Source organism: Narcine bancroftii, chromosome 1 (genome assembly GCF_036971445.1).
Source record: "Narcine bancroftii isolate sNarBan1 chromosome 1, sNarBan1.hap1, whole genome shotgun sequence".
Lineage (NCBI taxonomy): Eukaryota > Metazoa > Chordata > Chondrichthyes > Torpediniformes > Narcinidae > Narcine > Narcine bancroftii.
Genome location: NC_091469.1, coordinates 299747674 through 299768986, shown reverse-complemented (window position 1 = coordinate 299768986; position 21313 = coordinate 299747674). Strand labels below are relative to the sequence as shown.

General features: G+C 40.8%; 1 protein-coding gene across 1 annotated transcript in view; it reads left to right on the top strand.

Annotated features, from left to right (window-relative positions):
* Positions 1 to 529: 529 nt before the first annotated feature.
* The window catches only part of LOC138746848 (homeobox protein aristaless-like 4), a 44364-nt gene continuing 23580 nt past the window's right edge, over positions 530 to 21313 (top strand). Inside the window, exon 1 of the mRNA XM_069905406.1 lies at positions 530 to 890. Coding sequence (XP_069761507.1) covers positions 530 to 890 — 361 coding nt within the window. The remainder of the gene's footprint in view (positions 891 to 21313) is intronic.

Genomic DNA, 21313 nt, shown 5'->3' with positions numbered 1-21313 from the left:
ACACTGAAATGTGAGTGACATCGTATAAAATATTTAAACTAAATACCAATTGCTTACGTCGATATTTCATCAGTAATCTTATCGTTGTAAAAAAAATCATAAAAATGTAACAGTTGCAGTGTTTAGACAAAGCTGGCACTCAGTAGAGGCGTTGCAAATCAAGAACAGCGTGCTTATTAAATTGACCCGGGCTGGATTTTAAGATAAGAATAGATATATATTCATCCTCCTAATTACATTACTGTCATGTGTTTAATTGTCCCTTCTTTTGAAGTGTTTTGTGAGGAGATCTGACCTCCCCATTTATCTGATCTACATATTAATTGGGGGGGGAAGAGGTGGGAGACGCTGAGGGTCTAGGATATAGCAAGTCGTTGCATCTGCAAGCCCCTGCCTCTCGCGAAAAAACCCACAAAAGGGCTCGAGTTCAAGTCGACTGCGTTCTACGCCGCGCGATTCCAAATCGTTCACAAGTCAGTTCCGTGCTGCCAGAACCCTTTCCTTTGGTGCTCAAGACTCATTTTGGGGAATGAACGGGGAGATCTGCGTGTCATATTGTGATATAACGAGTATGGATTCATACTATAACCAGGGGAGAGAGCACCAACACTCTCCTTTCAGAACATTCCAACCAAGTGACAAGTTCGGTCCCAACTTCCTGGCCAACAAAGGCCAAAGTTATGGCGACAAGTCGAGGAACCCCTTCCACCAGGAATGCGAGCCATTGGACACCAACGTTCAAAACCCCACCGGCGACAGTTCCTTTAACAAATATCTCTACATGCAGAGCGCAGCCAGGACAACCAAATCCCCTGCTCAAAACAAGAAGATTCAAGAAGCCAGCCACAACGGCGCCTTGATACCCTGCTACGGTGAGTCATCTCCTGGGGGTGGGGGCTACAACTCTGAGCCTTTTGCGCTGAGGGGGGGGGGGGGGTTGAATGTTCATTCTTATATGGCGTGAAATTAAAACGTACTCTTATGCAATAGTGGCTGTCTTTAAAAGATTGGTTCGCTGCCGTGTCAAGTCTTATTTCCAGTGGTAAATGTTAAACTCCCTTTATTGTTTGAGAGACAGGCTGTGGAGAGGCAGAAGATATCTTGGACCTGTGAGTGTGCATGTGTTCTTTGCATCGTTTCAAAGCATATTTTGACCGTTAACCTTTGGCTCCCGTGAACTACATTAGAGAATTACGGCGCTTCAGTCAATTAAAAGGACTTGTATTTCCTTCGAGCAAAACGCAGTAAATTAACTGAAACTGTTTATCCGAGAATAATGAGAGCGCCAAAGAAATAAAACATTGGCCGGGGTTGGTGACCAGGAATTGGCCGAAAGGAAAATGTTTGCTCTGAGAGACGGAGCTAAGACAGGATTGTAAAGCAGGAAGGCGAGCGAGAAACTACACAAAATCAAAATTTATTGTCATGAACGTGTCACGAAATTCGTTGTTTTGTGGCAGAATCACAGTGCAAACGTTGATATAAGCCAGCTTCCAAAATAAATAAAAATAGTGCAAGGAAAAGTCAAGGTAAGGCAGTGTCTGTGGTTCATTGTTCATTCGGGAATCTGATGGCAGAGGGGAAGAAGCTGCCCTTGTGCCGCAGAATGCACCGTCCCAGCTCCGTTCTCCTGTGCCTGCCACACCTGTGCTTCCCACTTCCCGTTAAGTTGCCGTCCGAGTGGACACTGGGGCAATCATTCAAAGAGCCCGAGCTGATGAAGGAGCGGCGCCCCGAGTCGAAAGGGTGCCGGGTTATATTAACAACTCATCCATCAGCCGGGTCACGCAGGGCAGAGGGAGGACGGATGCATGGCCGCCTCCATGTCATTGGCCACCACGGGACATACATTGGGTAAATAGGTTCCCAGTTTCACGTTAAAATAGCAAAACTTAAGTTTTGATCAATGAAAGGTGACCCCTGAGCAACGCAAAGTGCCACCGCCTGAGAGAATAAAAAGAAAGTGAAAAAAAAAACCCGGAATATTTTTGATTAATTTACGCTTGAAAAAACACCCTTGCTTTTGTTTTTTTTTTCCCTTTAGGGGCGATTTGACGAGTGACGATCAATCTCCCGAATGAGTCTATGTCACTTTCCATTGATTTCCCAGTCTACATGAGTATTGGAGGGTTTTTTTGTTGCTGTGATGTGATGTGACATTGAATGTTAAATGTTAACTCCACTCTGGTCATCTCACTCATTTCCATAGTCAAACCGTTCGGGAAAAATAGAAAGGCTTATGTAAAACATCTTCGCGAAAATAAAAACCACTAACTTAGGACAAGAATACATTTCCTACAACATTATTTATTGTTCTTTTTTTATGAATATGCTGTCATTATAACAAAATCCCAGAGTGTGTATTCCTGATTGATTTTGATCAGTTGTTGAGGTTGCAAATACTTATAAAGTATTTTAAACTGTACCTTCCTTCGAGATGCGCCGCTATTTTCCTCTTGAAAACGATTTTGGTTCGAGATACCTTCAAAGTAGGAAAGCGACCAGGTTATTTTTTTCTATACAGGACACTGAGTGATGTTTTATTAATGCAGGTGATTTAATGATGCAAGCTTTGGAGGGGGTGGGTGAGGCTTGAAGGAAGTTATTGTCTACAGGGGAGAATTCCACTAGTAAGGTGAAGAAAGTGAAGATGAAACAGTGCCGAGTGTTGGAGGACACGGTTCTCCTACAGGAATTTACAGTGTATTTGGTGGGTGGCTGGGTGGGGGGGGGGGGGGGAGGTGGGTGATAGAGAGCAGAGGGGAAAAAAAGTTTGACAATGTCCTGGAGAGATCCCGAAGATAAGATTGAGAGCATTGAATTCAAGGAGTGGCTGGTCAGAGTCAGCGAGCACAGATCTGTGAGTGTGGCCCTTGCTGTAGTTTAAATTGTAAGCAGCGATGTTTTGAATTGATTCAACTTTGAAAATAGTTAAAACGGAAACCAGCAAAAGGGTTAAGGTTGGAAGAAAAACACTGAGAACTGAAGCAGAAATTATTTATTTTTGAAATAGATACAAAATTTAAGTTATCGATGTAATTGTAACACAAGTGGATATTTATATTTTATAACGAGCAAATGCACGCCACGGAGGGCTCCCTCGTTGTGATAAGCAATGGGGTAAACAAATGGGTTCGGGTTAGATTACACGCAACGCTCAGAGGAAATCTTTCCCTCGGAGTGAACGAGGCGATTAAGAATTTTAACAACTGCCTTTAAATGCTCCATTAAAAAGTGACGGCACTCACGGCACAAAAAGTGAGTCTTTGCGTTCAGAAAGTAAGGTCAAGACACATACGGACTGAAAGAAAAACACGGCCCAGTAGCTTAAATAATAATTAAAAAGTTAATTTCGAGATCATAAGTTACGAAACAAGTGTATTGCGTCTAAGGCACCAAAATGATCACACCTGGAAGCTCTTTGGGCATTTGACATGTTATTGCTCTTCTCTCTAAACCCAACCTTAAATTTCTGCCTCTGCATCAAACGAAGGTAAATCATGTCATTTTGGGCAACGGCCTGTCCACTTGATCAAAGCACGAATTATTAAATTGTCCGTAAATTTATAGAAGACGTGATAGAACAACAAACATACATGCAAGTACCTTTTAATACTGGATAAATATCTCCCCGAATGGAGTCCTCTTTGTGATGAGCTGAAGTTCATTCTGTTCGTCAAAAACAGTTCAGATAAAAATCGTCAGATAGCTCGACCCCAGGTTAACACTAATGCAGAGATGTAAGTTTCCGTGGCCCATCAGCTTTCTTCTTTGGGTAGGGGCGTAACCCAGAAAATCTTAGATTTAGATAAAGAATTTCCACATTCCAATCTTTACGCGCTAACTGATAAATTCAAAGAGCGGACAAGATAAGCTGGACGAACGTTTCTTCATTCCCACGGCGTCTTTTCTCCCAATTGAAAAAAAGAAGAGAAATAAAACGACGCAAGAACGATAACGTTTTGGCCACATGTTCCTATTAAATCTTACTCCAGGTCTGACACTCTACAACATCCCTTAATAAGTCCATTATGGTGTAATGAATCATATAACAAAATTATCGTGTTGGATAAATGCCAAAATCACAAGTTAATTTGTGTGGTATCAAATGAGATATGAGAATATACAGTTTATTCGTTTTTAATATCTGCTTCTGTAAAGGAATTGGTCATTGTTACATAGATAGTGGAAATGATTGTTTATCACACCTGGCGTATGATATAAAAGATATTTGGATGCGACCAATAACATTGCTTGGGGGAAACCATGTGTTCATCATATTGCGATATAGGGCATCAGTGGTCACCTAGTGGCCTCATAGATGTTCGTCTCTTCAGGGGAACGTGGATTTATTTAATTCTGCTCTGATTTCGGAACAAAATGGTCAAAATAAGAAGACTGAACTGCAAACAACAGTAACAACACAATGTTGGAGAAACTCAGCAAGTCAAACATTGTTCCTTATATAGCAAAAATAAAGAAATGGAATCAGAATTCATTGCAATAAAATGCGTTGTTTTGCTACAGCCTCACAATGTCATCATTGATAAAACCACATTGTAAAATAAATTTAAAAAAATTAAAAAGACAAAGTAAGGCAGTGTCTGTGGTTCATTGATTATTCAGGAATCTGATGGCAGCGGGGAAGAAGCTGTCCTTGTGCCGCTGAGGGATTGTCTTCAGGCTCCTGTATCTCTCCCCCTCCCCCCCCCCCCCTCCCCCGCCACCCCGGTTGCAGCAGTAAAGGGAGCATGGTCTGGATGGTGGAGGTCCTTGAGGATAAAAGCTGCTTTTAAAGACACACCGCCTCTTGAGTGACACCACCTCGTGTAGATATCCTCGATAGAATGAAGACTGCAGACTGAGTTAACAACCCTCTGGAGTTTTTTTTTCTTGTCCTGAGAATGATACATAAGCAACGTTTCGGGCTTTAGCCTTTCATCAGGTAACCAGCAGACCAGCCTGTTCATCAACTATTAACCAGGGATAACAAATGGAAAGCTTGCAATAAATCTCGGTTTTATCAGAGCTCCGGCCGTCTTTATAAATATAAAAATACCCTAAAACTTCCAAATATTTGCACTGGAGAATTGCAAAAATGCAGCTTCTCAGGTCTGTTTCAAGGCAATCCGTCCTTGTGTTTCCTTCGGGCTCATCATACCGACCTATTTAAATTGTTCCTATATCTTTATTATTTTATGGATTATTGGTGTCACTGGTAAACTCAGCATTTATGACCTATTACTGACATCCTTCCAGGTGTTGTTGGTGGTGAATTGCCTTCTTGTACCGCGGTGAAGTTGGTCCAAATGTGCCGCTAGATAGAGGCAGCAGCTTGTGAAGAAAATAGTTAAGGCAAACATCCGAGGCTAAGCGATAACATTCGGGAAACAATTTTTAAAATCTTTTCTTTCAGTTAATGAAATTAGATTGTCTATTTCATTTAATTATCAGGATGCAACGAGGTTTAAAGTAGAAATTAATGATTAGTCATCGAAGTCATCATCTTCCCGCGTTATTATACAGAACAGGAAGGGGTGAAAGATCAAGGTCATGGACGGCACGAGTGGCTGAAACGTTCCCCCGAAGAATAACTAAACCTCTTCCACTTGGATAGATTAACTACAGAGGTGCAGCATTAACGTGGTTCCGATGGGTTTCTTTACTGTCTTTAACTACCTTTCATCAAGGTTCGTAAAAACTACTTCATGTTGAATTCTGAGAAATAAAATTAAGAACATTGATTGATGCCCGCCCAGGTAAACGGAAGGCTGGAATATTTGTGGAGCTTTAATACATTCTGTCTGAGATCAGTGGTAATGAAGCTCTCTTTGTGCATTTCTCCCAAAGAGATTGAATATAACAGGTGTTTACCTCCATTTCGTACCAACAGGATAGAAGCTATAAGGTCCCAATAAAATAGCCCAGCGACAGAGAATCGAAGCTTAATTTTTAAAACTTTATTCCGTACCAAAGTACTCTCGGTGCAAGTCAAGATAGCCCCTTGGTGAAGAAAGTTCAGTTAAAATGGACTAGCGCACAAGAAGTAGCAGGGCAACTTTTACTGTGATTGAAAGGCAAATTGGAACCCAGCTCCCCAGTTCATATTGTCACTCGTGCCATATTGGTGGGGGAAATGAGCTTGGGTGTGGGATGCACTTTAACGCAGCATATTAATCTGAAGATTTTAAATAAAGAGTAGCGCCTTTCAACCACCCAGAGACTCAGTCTATACACTGGCAAGAACAACTCATACCGTGGATGCTAAGAAATGTGACTGATGATAGACTATCTAACCAGAGCAGGTTATTACCCACTATATTGAGATTCAGTCACACCTCCTCCCCCGTTTTATTTCAAATTATCCTCCCAGTTTTAAAATACAGTTGGTTTTGCAAGAGAACAAAAATACAAAAATAAAATGGTAACTGAATCTCACGTTATATGCAAAAGTTGATGACATTTTGCTGCTGGGTCAATAGAAAAAAAATCACATAGCTTGTTATCCAAATCACGTTGCATTATTTAACTTCAACGACTTCGTCTGTAGTGTGCATTTTTAAACCACAGTTACAAATAAAAATAGGTAAAGATATAAACAAATGACTGCATCACATATGTTGTAAGTTATTGCCATTTGTTAGGGAAAGCTGAAGTATGAATCCCTCTGGGCTTTACGTTGTAGCCTTCTAAACAAGGTGTGAATCCTATACCGCTCTTTAATATAAGCATTTAATGTTGACACATCTATTTAATGATGGTGATATGGAAACGTTAAGTGAAATGTGGGTTCCCTTGCTATAAAGCCAGAGAAGAGTGCACTTATGTTTAAGTAACTCTCTTTTATTTTGGTTCTCAACGTCAGCCAATCGGTAAACTCAGTGAGCCATGAGGCCCAGTACGGTTGAGCTCTAGAGAATTTAGTATTATTTTTGTGTTCATCTGGAATTCAATTGGCATTGCCCATGCGCACTACGAACCAGCTCTTTGCAATACATTATGTTACGATTGACATCCTTTCATTTTGAGCTGGATTTGAATCTGAACTCCAAATGTTGTCCATGTCATAACAATATGTGCACATTTTGGCTTACACTTTATCTGGACGTATTTCTATTGCAAACATCTTGCCACAGTTCCTTCTATTTTTAGGTTTTTTTTCAATAAGGCGCCACAAGAAAGTTCATTGGCACCTATCACACGTTAAATATTACATTTTACTGACTGGAAAGTGAGTCTGGATGATCTCCATTGCTCCACTCACCGAGCAGTAATTGCTTTTATTAAAAGACCACAGGAGGAAATTATTACTTTCCGTTCAAATGTAGTATTTTTATTCCACCTTTATATTGGCATGCTCTGAGCAAAGTGAAACTATGTTGAGGAAGTTTCAAGGACGAACAAAGGAAGTGAAGGATAAAATAATGCCTGTTTCTAACCCAATAATGTTGTTCCATTATTCTTTCATTTTGCCACATTGGAATTATACAATTTTTTTTAAAATCCCCATATGTTGTTTCTCCCCTCTAGAACGAGATTAACCAAAATATTTAAGACATTGCACAGCAAACTTAGCAATTGTTCCAATGAGACATATAAAATTCTGGCAGGACTGGACAGAATGGATGCGGAAGGGATGTTTCCAATGGTGGGGGAGTCCAGAACCCGGGGCCATGGTTCGAGGATAATAGGCAAACCATTTAGAACCGAGATGAGGAGGAATTTCTTTACCTAGAGGGTGGTGAATCTGTGGAATTCATTGCCACAGAGAGCTGTAGAGGCAGGTTCATTGAATATATTTAAGAGGGAATTAGATTTATTTCTTCAGTATAAGGAAATTAGGGGTTACGGAGAGAAGGCAGGACGGGCTACTGATCTTTAAGATCAGCCATGATCTCATTGACTGGCGGAGCAGGCTCGAAGGGCCGAATGACCTACTGCTCCTATCTTCTATGTTTCTATGTAAACTCAAATAATCACCTCCTGAATATCTCAAGTTCAGTGTGCATTGTTACCTAATTGCAGACAGGTGACCATAGTCGTGCACAATCGAAATAAAGAGGAGAGAGCGCGGTAATATGAACAAATTTGTGGGAATGCACTGTACCCAAATCGGTAGAATCTTTATTTGCAACTCATGGGCCTCGACGAATGCGGCAGAGGGATTGTTGATATTTCGTCATACAACGTCTACATTGATGCTTGCTCTGGTTGTGGTTTATTGCCTCATTTAATGCTTTCTTGTAACAAGCTACATGTGAGAATTTCTGGCTTCACGTATTTGTAGTTAAGCAGTTACATCAGGTGGCAGCCGCACGGAGAACGAGAGAATGATGAGCTCGAGAAGAAGGAGACGCGGGGGAGACGGAACGCATCTGAACAGGCTGTGGTAGTGATACTGATTCACACCGTCCCTCTGCTCAGGGAGATGGTTTTCCAAGTATTGTTTTGATGACATTAATTATTGATTTAATTGGATTAATGTGTATGCGATTTTATGATTTATCTATCCATCGTCAGCCAAGTTATAATCTATTGAAATTTGTACTGAATGGGTGAAAGATTTGTTTTGAAGTCCGATGGGCAATTGGTGTGGTTTTAAAGTATAACTCGTCGCAGCTCGTTTCAATGCAAAACGATCAAATCGGCCGCGTCATTTTGTTTCCAGGGGTTTTAATAAGCTAACTCTCGAGTTTAATATGAAGTTTGGCAAAACCAGATGTTTCACTCAAGTATTGAGCATGCCAGTGAAGCAGTCCTTACCGGGTGTAGTAAGTATGGAGCATGTCCATACCGCAAATGAATTCACAGAAGAAACACCACAACGTGCAAAGCGGCGGTAGTGATTTATGGCTTCAATAGCCCGGGTATGTGTTTCAGCGACGAATGTTCTGGAGTGGTTTGCTTTGAATCACATTTTAAGGCGTCAAACAGAGGGATTAGTAGAAAGTTACCACGATGCTACCAAGAAATAGGAACCAGTTACATAATAAGGCTGAATACGCCGGTGCTGTTCTTCATAGATCAGACAAGGTCACAAGGTTGTGTGGAAGAATTTATACTGTCTTGATCGAGAAACTAAGAAGGCCCTGTTTTTATTTCGGAGAGAGATAGGTAACCGAAGAGATCAGAGGAGCAAAATATCGGAGGCGATTGAAGGAAACGATTTGAAAAAGCTGCCGTGATTTGGACTGTACCCTGAAAGGGTGTGAGACGCACGTTGATAGGAATATTGAAACGTGAATTGGCTAAACATTTGAAGGAGTGTACGGAAAGAGCATCAAAAGGTAGACAGAGGCCAGATGAGCTGAACGGTGTCCGTCCTTTCCACAGCATTCCCACGATTCCAATATTTCTGTCTTAAAATCAGTTATTAATGCAACGTTAAAGTTGTCGTTGAATCTAGTTCATAGAAATGTTCGAATTTAATAAAGTCTATTTGTAAACAAACTTTCGCAATGAATTAAAAACACAACACTGGAGAAAATCGGCAGGTCAAACAGAGTCCTTTGTATAGCAAAGGTAAAAATACACAACAGACGTTTCGGGCTTGAGCTCTTTCTTTCTCAATGAATTTCTCTCCAATTATGAACCATTGATGCTCACCATTTTCTTGCTTGTCCGTATGATTCCATGACCGACGCCACGTTACAGGACTAGGAACTCCGAGCATGGTTACCTGCTGGTGCATTTATCAGTTTCTTCCACCGGATCGTGTAATGACAAAGTAAGAATGAATAAATCAATAGAATTTCTATTATGCTTCTCCTTCTTATACCCTCAAACCGCCCCCCCCCCCCCACCCCGACCCGACAATGCAGAACAAGCATGATCTCCTTCGAGTTAAATGCATTCGATTTCTGTAAAGGGTGGACGCCGAAATGATGACTCGGATGTTGGCTTCGCTACCATTGTTATGCACATGTTAAACTGGGCGCAGCCCAGCAAGGGAATCACAAGCATCTGCAGGATGGCTTTGCTAATTAAGATTTCCAACGTCGTGCAACCATAATGACCAAGAAACATTAAACAGTAAAGTCTGTAGAAACTGGGATTGTAATGCTGTAGAAATTCAGCAGGTCACGCAGCACCCAAAGGAAATAGAGGGTAACCAATGTTTGGGGCCCTGAGCCCTGCGACAAGGTATGAGCAAAACGTAAGGCTTTGATTCAATAATGTAATTTAATGTGAACATTTTTGAAAAACGTGGAAGTACTGTCGGATCCAGTCTTTGCTTACGTGGTCTTAATTTATGTAGCATTTATGTGCATGCGCTGGGATCAGAACATCTGGATTTCTATATGTGGTCCCAGTCATAACACATTGAACATAGAGCATTACAGCATAGTACAGGCCCTTCAGCCATTGATGTTGTGCCAATCCTCCCAAAATACTAAACCCTTCCTACCTAGTAACCCTCTATTTCTTTTTCATCTTGTGCCTGTCCCCAATGTTCAAACCTCCCCATCATCACCCCTGGTAAGGCATTCCAGGCGCCCACAACACTGTGTAAAAGAAACTTTATCCCTGATGTCTCCACTAAATTTACCGCCCTTCACTTTGTACAGATGTCCTCTGGTGTTTGCTACTCCCGCCCTGGGAACAGGCATCACCTACCTCTGCTCTCGGAATGATGAAGCGATCAATGAGACTGAGTGTTAGGGGTCGAACTGAATGGTCTTCCGAGCGAACATTCCAGAAATGACCGCACAGAGGAAAGGATAACCTAGGGTTTCGAACTGCAGGGAGCGAGTAGAGTGAGGAGTGGACATTCTCCCCTTGAATTATGAACAGTGAATTAAAATGCCAGCTTTATTCAATTGTTGTAATTAGCGCGGCCAATGTTAAAATTAGAGGGGTAGCGAGAATATCCAAAGACTGTAATCCTTTCTACTGTCTGGTCTGAAAAGACACTTGTTCAAGGTCGTGAATAGATTTTTACAGACAAAATGTTTGTTAACAGGCAGTAAACATCAGTTGAAATAGGTTGGTAAAAGAAGTTGAACCATGTTACAACGAGAGGAAATTACAGCTAGCTGATAGAAAGATGGCATGGCTGGTGCTCTGATCAAATGGGTCGAGAATTTTTACCTCAACCAGATTTGCCGTTCACTTGCCATTTTCTGTTGCCTAATGTTTTTAAATAGATGCAAGCTGGTATAAACTCAACAGAAACTCCGTGTTTTCACATCTCAGGAAGCGTTCGCGTGCAACCAGTTTCACCACAAATTGTGAAAAACTAAGTGTCCATCTGAAATCGGAGAAATATCATCACTTCTCGGTGAATTAGAATCCGACTTTTGTCTGAACATAATTTATTCAAGAGCACTGAAGTGATTACAATTTCATTGCCGTTCTTGTATCAATTTAAAGTCGGGTTGAATGATAATGGTGCAATGGTTGGAATGTGGCCCAAAGATGGGTGGTAATCTGATTGCGAAATACGCGCAGGGCGCACTTGCAAAGTGACGAGTCATTTGGGCTTCTGTTTGCTGGCGGGTCGATAGTCTGGGTACCCGACTACGAAGCCGTGCGGCAAAGGGAAAGTCATCGTAAACCCCCAGTAATACAGAAGGTGCTGGAATCAGTTTTTAGGTAGTCGAAAGAAGGCACTTGGAAAATAATTAGATTGGACAAACTCAACACTAATTTATGAAAGGGGGATTGTGTTTGACAAATCTATTGGAGTTTTGAAGGTTAAAACGGCGGATTAGTTAAGGGGAAATAGTGCATGTTGTGCATTTGGTCTTTGGTAAAGTGCCATACAAGAGGCCATTCAACAAAATCCGAGCACATTGTATTGCGGGTAGTTTTCCAGCAGATTGGTTAACGTACAGAAAACAGAAAGTAGGAATATACAGGACATTAGGGTTGGGAGGACGAGACTAGTGGAATGCAATAGAGATCAGGGCAGGCTCTTCGGCTATTCATGTTATATCGACAACTTCCACGAGGGGATCAAGTGTAACTTCTTGAAATTGTTGACTCAAAAATGAGTGACGGTGAGAGTTATAAGAAAGGCGAAGAGAAGTTACTGAGAAATACAGACAAACTATATGAATGGGTGAGAGGACATGGCAGATAGAAGGTAACTTGGAAATATGAAACTGATCAGTTTGGTTAAAAAAAATAAACGCCGTGTATTTCTTTTGAACATTTAAAGCTGTTAATTTTCAGGGGAACCTAAATGGCTTTGCACATCTATAATTAACACGCAAGGAAATAATTTGAAAGGCAAAGAGTATAGTGACTTTCATCACGAGAGGATTTAAGCAAAAGATTGGCTAGGACCCCAATGTGACAACACCTGGAATATTCTATACAGGACTGGTCTCCTTATGTTAGGAACAATATACTTGTACGGGAGGGAGTGCAACAAAATTGCACCCCTTTGAATGCCGGATGATTATCATTTGAAGAGTGATTAAGTTGACTGGACATTTTCTCTACAGACTTGATACCAATAGAACTTGATGCCACTGGAAAATGCAAATTCTTAAAGAGTATACCAGGATAGAAGTATTCTGGGTTTGTTCCAGGTGTGCTGTCTGTTGGGAGTGGGTGGTTTGGTGGGTGATCATTATCACAAAAGAGAGGATTTGAAATTCAGAACTGAAATTAAAATACACTTCTTTATCCAGATGAAGTGAATCTTTGAAATTATGCACCGAGAAGCGTTGTGGAAATGGAACAGTATGCGTCGGTATCTGGTGGTCGGCATGGACGGCGCGGACTGAATGAGCCGTTTCCATGCTATATGGCTCTAGGACTCAATAAAAACTATTTATAACGTGATTCGTGTATATGGATTCGGTGCAGGAGAGTGTTTTTAAGATAAAATATCTTACTGAGTGGCAGACCAAGCGTGACAGGTAAAAGTGCACGTTCATATCTTTTAGAATTTTTTTTAAGCAAAAAGGTCCAGGTAGCGCAAAATCTGGAAGCCTGCTGTCAGGTCTTCAAAGCAGAAGACTCCACTTCCAATTTATCAAAGGATGACAGAACCAGCTGACTGACGTTTTATATGTCGCCTTCATGTAAGGAGTCAGAAACGTTCATAGTGTTGTGACAGACATCCTTGCAGTTATGTTATTCCATCTTCAGCAGGTTGCAATGCTCCACTTGTAAATTACATGGCCAGTCTGATTCCTAACAGCATCTATTTTCAATGGCTCAGGTGATTCCCTGACCACGTGGGAACACTAAACTTCTGTTTCAAAAGAACATTTTCTGACATAACCTGACTCTAACCTATAATCTTCAATGAGAAACATCAAAACGTAAAGAAGAAAAATTACTTTAATTTCCTCGTGACGCCTTTGGAGTTCTGACTTCACATATGGAGCCCTAGTCAGCTGGTTCTCCAATGCATTAGGAACTCTAAAACATCTGTTTGAAAGTGAGATGAAAAGGCCTCTTCCAACTTAACGCTCCTCTTTTAAAACAAAGCCAACAAGGAGTTGATAAGATAATTGCATGGGCCAGTGAGCTGCACAACTCTGTTCGAAAAAAATGTTTGAGACATTTAAAGAATAGAAATTCCTGCTCTTATCCGAATTATGCTGAGTTTGATATAATCTAGACATGTTTTATAAAATATCAACATCACCCGCACCACATCTTAAATCAATAAAGCAGAGCGCAACAGAATCAATTTACATGAACTGTGTCAACCCTGATCCAGCGAAATAATCGGTTACATTCAACTGCGTAATGTTTGTTTAGAAGACATTAAACGGCGATGTATCTGCATAGATGCGTCCATGCGGAATGATTGCAGTTTTTTTTGTTACACAAATCAGAAATAAAACGAATCACTTTGGAAATATTTCGGGAAAATGCCTCAAATTCTTCTTCGTTTTTGGACATTGGCATCCATAAAACAAAGATTAAGTTCCACAGTTTTATAACGGTTAAGAATGCAGCAGGTCAAAGATGCATTGTTTTCATTGATGCATTCACTGATGCATTCAAAGTTCCTAGATGCACAAAGATACACACGACGGTGCACACCACTCCGTCGACAAATGCAGATTATCTCCACTTGGTCAGTGAGTTGATAATTTTGTTCCTTGTGTTCAACCAGATTGTAAGGCCTGCATTCCAACTGGTAATATAAGGGACGGCCACGTATGCCCTGGAATGCGTGTAGGGATTTACAACGAGAAATGGATGAACACAAGGTAAAGGATGCGATAAGAAGGAAAACACGAAAGTCTGCAGACACCGTGGTTGAAGTAAAACACAATGCTGGAGAAACTCAGCTGGTCAAACAATGTACGTTATATATAGCAAAACGTGGGTAATGTATCTTTACCTTTGTAAAGTACACTGACCTGCTGAGTTTGTTCAGCATTGTGTTTTTACAAAAGGATGTGCTCGCAAATCTCGATAATGCAGAATGTGAACCATTTACATTATCTGCATATAAACCGACAGGCTTTCCTTTCCTGCTGCTTTTGAAACACGCCTACAAATCAGGTTTCCACTGTGAACTCCTTTGAATGATTGTGTGAGCGTGAAGTAGTGTGCGCGGCTCCGCGCTGCGCGTCCTATGAGTAGGTTTCTTTGGGGAGATTGAGGACACATGGGATAATGACGCATTTTCTCTTGGCATTTTCCGCTCCTTAAATCATAGGCTGAGCAGAGAGCGAATTCCCGGCATCACTTTCACTGACAAAAAACGCTGATAAAACACACATTGTCACTCCTGTTCGCTCTGATCGGGGTTCCCTCTCGTTCACCTCCTTTTCACAAAACAGGACTTTTTTGTTTGTTTGTGCAGCCGATCAACTGTAGAAACTCCACCGTAGAAATTTGACTTGATTTTTCAATGCGAAGTACCGTAGAAGCTGAAAGGTAAGAGAAATCCTTATTCTGGAGATAAAGAAGTCGATCACGCTGCGATAGGAAGGGGTGGGTGGGTTGAACCCTGCTCTTTTGCAATCATTTTGTCCACTGCCTCCTTCATCGCAAATGTGAATACACTTCAAAGGTGCTTCATTGGCTGTGAAGCCTTATAGAGTGTTTCAGATCGTGAATGGCGTTAAACGAGAGTCTTGCTTTTCACAATAATCCAAGAAGTCAGATTCAGACAATGTCCGCGACAGAATCTGCAATAAAGAAATATGGGAGAATGATTTGTCCCCGCTTTTCGTACAGATAGCAAGATTTCTCAATTATGTTCTGGGATTTATAAAAAAGACGGGAACCACAGTATATTATGAGACAAACCAAACAGTTAAATGCAGCCACTTCATTGCTGTCAAGAAACGCCGTGCGTTCAAGGGAATAATGCAATTTTTTTTTTCTGGCGCTGCGATAGCCCATGAAGATTACAACCTATAGTCATCTTATGCAAGATGCTCGCTTCATTCATGTAACCAACTAAATCCCAGATCGTGACGCTATGCTATCCAAAGAAAGTGGTATTTATAAGGAGACGAGATGGAATCGTTGAAAACACTCGAGTTTGCACATTTCAGGAGGGATTGCTTTCTTGTCGGGTTAAGCCCACTTACAAACTTGGCGCACATTGTGTCAGGCACAAACTCGAGTATAGTCGCAATCTTTTAGTTGAGTTCATAACAAAAACCAGTCTGTCTGCGGAATTTTCACTAGCCCGCTGGCGGATTTCAGAAACATATCTCTTTCAGAGAACATCAGAAATAGTTGTCTCTATGTACTGGATGTGGAAAGTTATTTCAAATAATGAAATCCTTCAAAATATGAGGATGCTGAGGGCTGTGTGTGTGTGTGTGTGTGTGTGTGTGTGTGTGTGTGTGTGTGTGTGTGTGTGTGTGTTGGGGGAGGTAGGGGTTGGTGGTGCAAAGAGTCTCAAAGATGTTCTTCAGAGGTCGTCGGCAGCCTCATGTTGCAGTTATAGTGTCCAATCTAATTAGGAAACAGTCAGGGTTTAGCAGGAAGTGACGTTTTTGGTAAGCAACATAAATACATTGGGTTAGGTTTGACAGATATTGTCAAGTTAAGTACGAAAAAGTATTCCCCCCTACTTTAAGCTCTGTTCCTACTTCTCTTTATGCAAATATGACAGGAGAGTTGAAATAAGATATACTTAATGAATGCTTTCGCAACAAACTACAGTTTTTGTCTTTGGTGAAAGTCCACCAAAGCGCGTCTTTAATGAATCCGTTGCGAAAGGCAGCACATAGAAAGTAAATGTTAACGCTCTACCAGTTGAATTATGCTGTTTCCTTGAAGTGAAGACTGCACAAGGCAAAAGACACATGGACTTCTGGAGGTACTTTCACTTGTGGACACTGCAAAAGGTCTACACAGTCTTGATTTGAAAGGGATGGGATATATGAAGAATTTAGTCGACATGTGCGTTAAATGAACAGAATGAATTTGTTATACCTCGCGTAATACAAAATTGCCGAATGCCAAGATGTTGCCAAGATGTTACTTCCCAACATTATACAAACTCGCCCACTGATGCATTCGAAACAAGGACCACAGTGAGTTGAAAATCAAAGCGCCGAAGATGACAAACATGGGATCCTGTTGACCGAGCTTATGCCCTGAAGGCCAAGACATCTACTCAAGACTGCAATACATTTTGTACTTGATTGACATATAATTATGACCATCACTGCTGAGGAATACGAGACCGGTGGAACCATGAACCCCTATAGTAATTGCACAATACTTCCTAGAAGTTATGGCCACAAATTTCATTCCATCACATTTATGCAAAATTCGTTTACGCTCCCTTAATCGGAACATTAATCAATCCCAATAAAAAAATAAGTACCAAATTTTCTAGTTGGCGTGTTTTGAATAAAATATCAGACAAGGGTATAGAAATTTCGCATGGTATGAATCCCCATCAGTTGGAAATATTCAATAATTGCTGAAATTTCAACTGAAATATCACGCCTTTCCTCATGCTTGTTTCACAGAGAAGCTGAGCCTGCCAAAAAAGGGTGTTGGGGGAGGGGGGGGGAGTCAAGTGGGCGTGAGGGGTCGTCCGTCGCAGTGGTGATGAGAAAAGTGCACATCGGAACTCTCCTCCATTTTCATGCTTGTTGAATGATAAATTTGAGGAAATTTCCACGGAAAAAAAATCGAACAAAATAATAGAAATTTGATTATGGATTTCAACCATGTTTCTTCCCAGGAAGCAGTATAGTTAGAATATGCTCATTGATCAATAGTACTCGGGATTCTCACTAATACCGTAATATCGATTTAATTTAAGATAAAAATGACAAATAAATCCAGAAGGTGGGCATCTTAATCTCAGTTCAGAGGTATTTAGCCCAAGATCCTAGGCAGAATAATTAGTTCGGCACAGACTAGAAGGGTCGAAGGGCTTGTTTCTACCCTGTGGTTCTCCAAACGCACATACTTGTGTTTTTTTAATTAATGAAAATAGTTTTAGGAAAGTGTTTTTGACTTTTTTTAAGCACTCTTCCTACTTGCATGTTATGTTCATGTTTAAAAATTGCATTAGCCAAAAGTAATGACACGTGATATTCACTGTATCATTTTCAATCGAATTTTATGTGCATGGTAATAAATCCAGAGCTCAATAGGAATATTATGCTAAGTATTCAATTGGCACATTTTGAACACATTATGTTTAAATATGAGACTTACAAATATTAAAATGCTTATACAGTATTTATTTAAGTCTTAATTTCTTTCATTTCAGACAGTTAATGAACACAGTCTCAAATAGTGACATAAGAAAGAAGTGCCAAATAAAATAGTTTTTTTTTAAATAACAATCTATATAGAAAGAGCAATAGGTAGAATGTAAGATAAACCGGTTGCTTGAAATGATCTCTCGGCAGAAAGCACAATTTGTGGGCCGAAGGGCCTGCACTGCGACCACATAAGCTGGCGCCATTTTCACGAAGACCCAAATTAAGATTTTTTAGAGAAATAAAGAAGGAATTATTTTGGGAGGAGGCGATTCTTGGTTGTAAATACCTTTTTTCACTCTGTACAACGTTTTCTCAAGAGGTTCCGATATTTAGTGCATTGGTGATATCTTAACAAATATTTTTCCAGTGTGTTCAAGTAAAGGCCGTTCTGGCAGCAATGTTCGTTTTTGGCAGGAATGTCATGCAACACTCCAAAGGATTAAAGGATGAGAGGATTATTAAACAGTGCATTTTAGATACACCAAATGCTTCCTTTAATTCTGCTCTTGTTTTTGTTCAGCTAAAGACAGCCCACTGGGAGAGTCGGAGTTGCCCCAGAGCTCAGACCCTGCTGTAATGGAGAGCCCCTACCTCAGTGTTAAAGAAGCTGCCATGAAAGGAACCAACAATGAACTGCCCGGTGTCATGGAGAAAGGCGAGAACGACAGCAACAAGGGCAAGAAACGTAGGAACAGAACCACCTTTACCAGTTACCAGTTGGAGGAACTGGAAAAGGTTTTTCAAAAGACTCATTATCCCGACGTGTATGCCAGGGAACAGCTCGCACTGAGAACTGATCTGACAGAAGCCCGCGTGCAGGTAAAGAGTGAGCGACGATAATAACGAATGGAGTGTTTGGGTGAGGGTGGATGGAGGAGAGGGTTTAGTGATACACGTAGATCAGGAAACAATATCGTTTTAGGGACGATCAGTAACACACAAAACAAAAGCGCTTTGACGGACTAACCTGATGAGGACAGATTCAATGTATTGACTCAGACTTTTAGAGAAAATCTCCAGATACTTATGGTTGTCCCTACCGGGTGGGATAAAATGCTCGCAGTTACTCTGGGCGATTCGTGCTCCGTTTGGGGTTAATGTTTACAATTTTCAAGCGATTTTCCTCAACAAATTTAAATTATTCTTTGCACGACAGCCGCTATTTAAAGATTAACAACCTAAAACGAACTATTTGCTATTGAGGGAACGTCACTTTTCCGGTGAAAAGGAAAATTTTCATTGGGTTATTCAACGCCTTCAAAAAGTCCCTCTATTCGAATTTTGTCAATTTTGCAGACTTTCCGATTAGTTTTATTAGATCATCAAGGATGCGTTCTGTCTAAAAAAAAGTTTTGGAATCAATATAGCAATTGTTACCGTGTCTAAATTATATGTATTTATAACAGTCAGTAACCCTGAAGTTTATATTCGCCCTTCAGGTGGATTTCGAAACTTCAGATATTGTGTATTTGTTATTGTAACGTGCTTTACGCATAATAAGGATCTCACAAGATTAGCCCGTTCTGCAATAATAGATTTTATTTAGGAGAAACGTATGCGAAATGTGTAAGGTTGTGTGCCGATGCTATTCGCAGCGAGTTTGCCTTTCGATTATAAATGCTTCACGGGATTACAAGGTCTATGGGCAACATTACACTGGTCTGGAAAGGGATCTGAATTGAACGTGACAGCAGATGGACCCGCTCCTGGTGGGAAGGCGAAATTTATCGACATTGCAGGCAGTATAAATTGAATTACGAGATTTCAAACCAACACAAGTAGAGCCAGGCTGATGATGGGGAAGGGGAGGGAATTTCCGCGGAAAAAAAAAGGGGGACTTGACATTCAGGTAAATCTTAACAACCATCATTGGGAATTTTCCCAATTCTAATTCAACCTCATTCCATTCCAACGCTAGATACAAGCCTGCGTTTCACCGAACTTTAAATTCGAATTGTTACTTCCCTTCCATCTATCTTTCCATTAAGCTCTTTTTTCCAATTCTGGACAAAATTCAGTCTAGGTTAAAAAAAGATCCACTCTCATAGACCTTACAAGGATAAATATGTGCGCCCGACGGCATATTTCCATTTCGTCCAAAAAATGCTTTTGAAAATAAACAAGTCCCTTTGCTACACACACCAGTCCGCCCGAATACTAGAGCTCTGTGTTGATCTGTTTGGCTCAGTTGAAGTATTAAAGCCTAGTAAAGGCCCATATACTGTATATAGAACTCCATGAAAACGCGGCCACTAAGGGAAGTAAGCACAGGAAATTAAACATGCAATGAAAACATAGTGCAGCTTAAGAAGTTCCCATCAAGAGCTCGTATTTCCGATCGCTTTAAGATAAAAAGATATCTGCTTTCGCCCTTGTATTAATAGTTCTCTTTTTGAACATCCTTCCCTGCTTGAAAATCGTCTAAACTTCCACAATTTCTAATCAAGCCTGAACAGCAACATCTCCCTGAAACCATTGATTTCATCCCGTTCCATGTTCAGTGCAACAAGTCGGCACGCGTTGAGTCCCAAGGCTTGATTTTAAAAAAAATCCGATTCTATTGGTTCTGCAGGACAAACATAATCCTAATCAAAATCAAAGACCGTGATGATTATCCGATGAAGCAGAGGTTTTGTATGTAACCAAAATACAGCTCTCTGTCGTAGAAGGCCCCAAATGGTTTCTTGTAATTTGTAACCCATTCTTTTACTGCATCATCTTGAATTGAATAATAGAGTTGTCCTTCATTCGCTGAAAACATTATATAAGAATTTTAAATAAGCTCGAGAAATACAGGGACGTTTTTATTTTCAATAAACGGTTTTGATTTTCGAAAGACCAAGTGAATGAAAGGATTTAACGGGAATGATCGTGTCCAGGGCAGTATCAATAAAGTGGTATTCAGCCCATCAGCCACGTAAACGTCTCGGGCCCGCTTTATAACTCGTCGATCGTAACTTTCCAGCAACCCTTCCCTGCCCCTCCCTATAAAATGCAGCCGTTTACTTTACTGGAGGTTGGGCTTTTCGGAGAAAAGTAGAAATACGTTTCCCACACGATAGATTTGACGAGCGCGATCAGCGGTGTCCACAGTGTTCCAGATTCACGTCGTGAATGCGACATTTATCAAGCCGCTGATGAATAGTAAGCAAACTTCCATTTGCCTTCATTCCTGTTGTGAATGAATTTGGTCACTTGTCCCGCGTGCGGTGATGGACTTGATCACCGGAGTTACCAGACCATCTGCATGAGACAGACCGAACATTCAATGATTGTAGCCATCTTGCACTGAGCAACTCTCGTCGGCGAATATTTTCAATAGATTCCAATGAAAGGCCTCGTCTTTGTGCGATGCAAAGCGAGTGAGGAGGTTAACCTCTCCCCGGCCCTGACAATGACAGCCCGCTGAATAGTATCCATTTATGTCTCAACTCTGAAGCGCATTGGCACGTTTCCCACCTTCAAGGTTAACTGTTGCAACTGTTAAGTGTTTACCAATTCAACGTGTTATTTGCAGTCTTCACAAAACGCCATCAAGAAAAAAATATTTACCGTCTGCATAGATTGATTTTAAAGTGAAATGACAACTGACTTTATTTTTGAAATATAGTCTTGTTGACTGCACGGATTTAACGGTGACA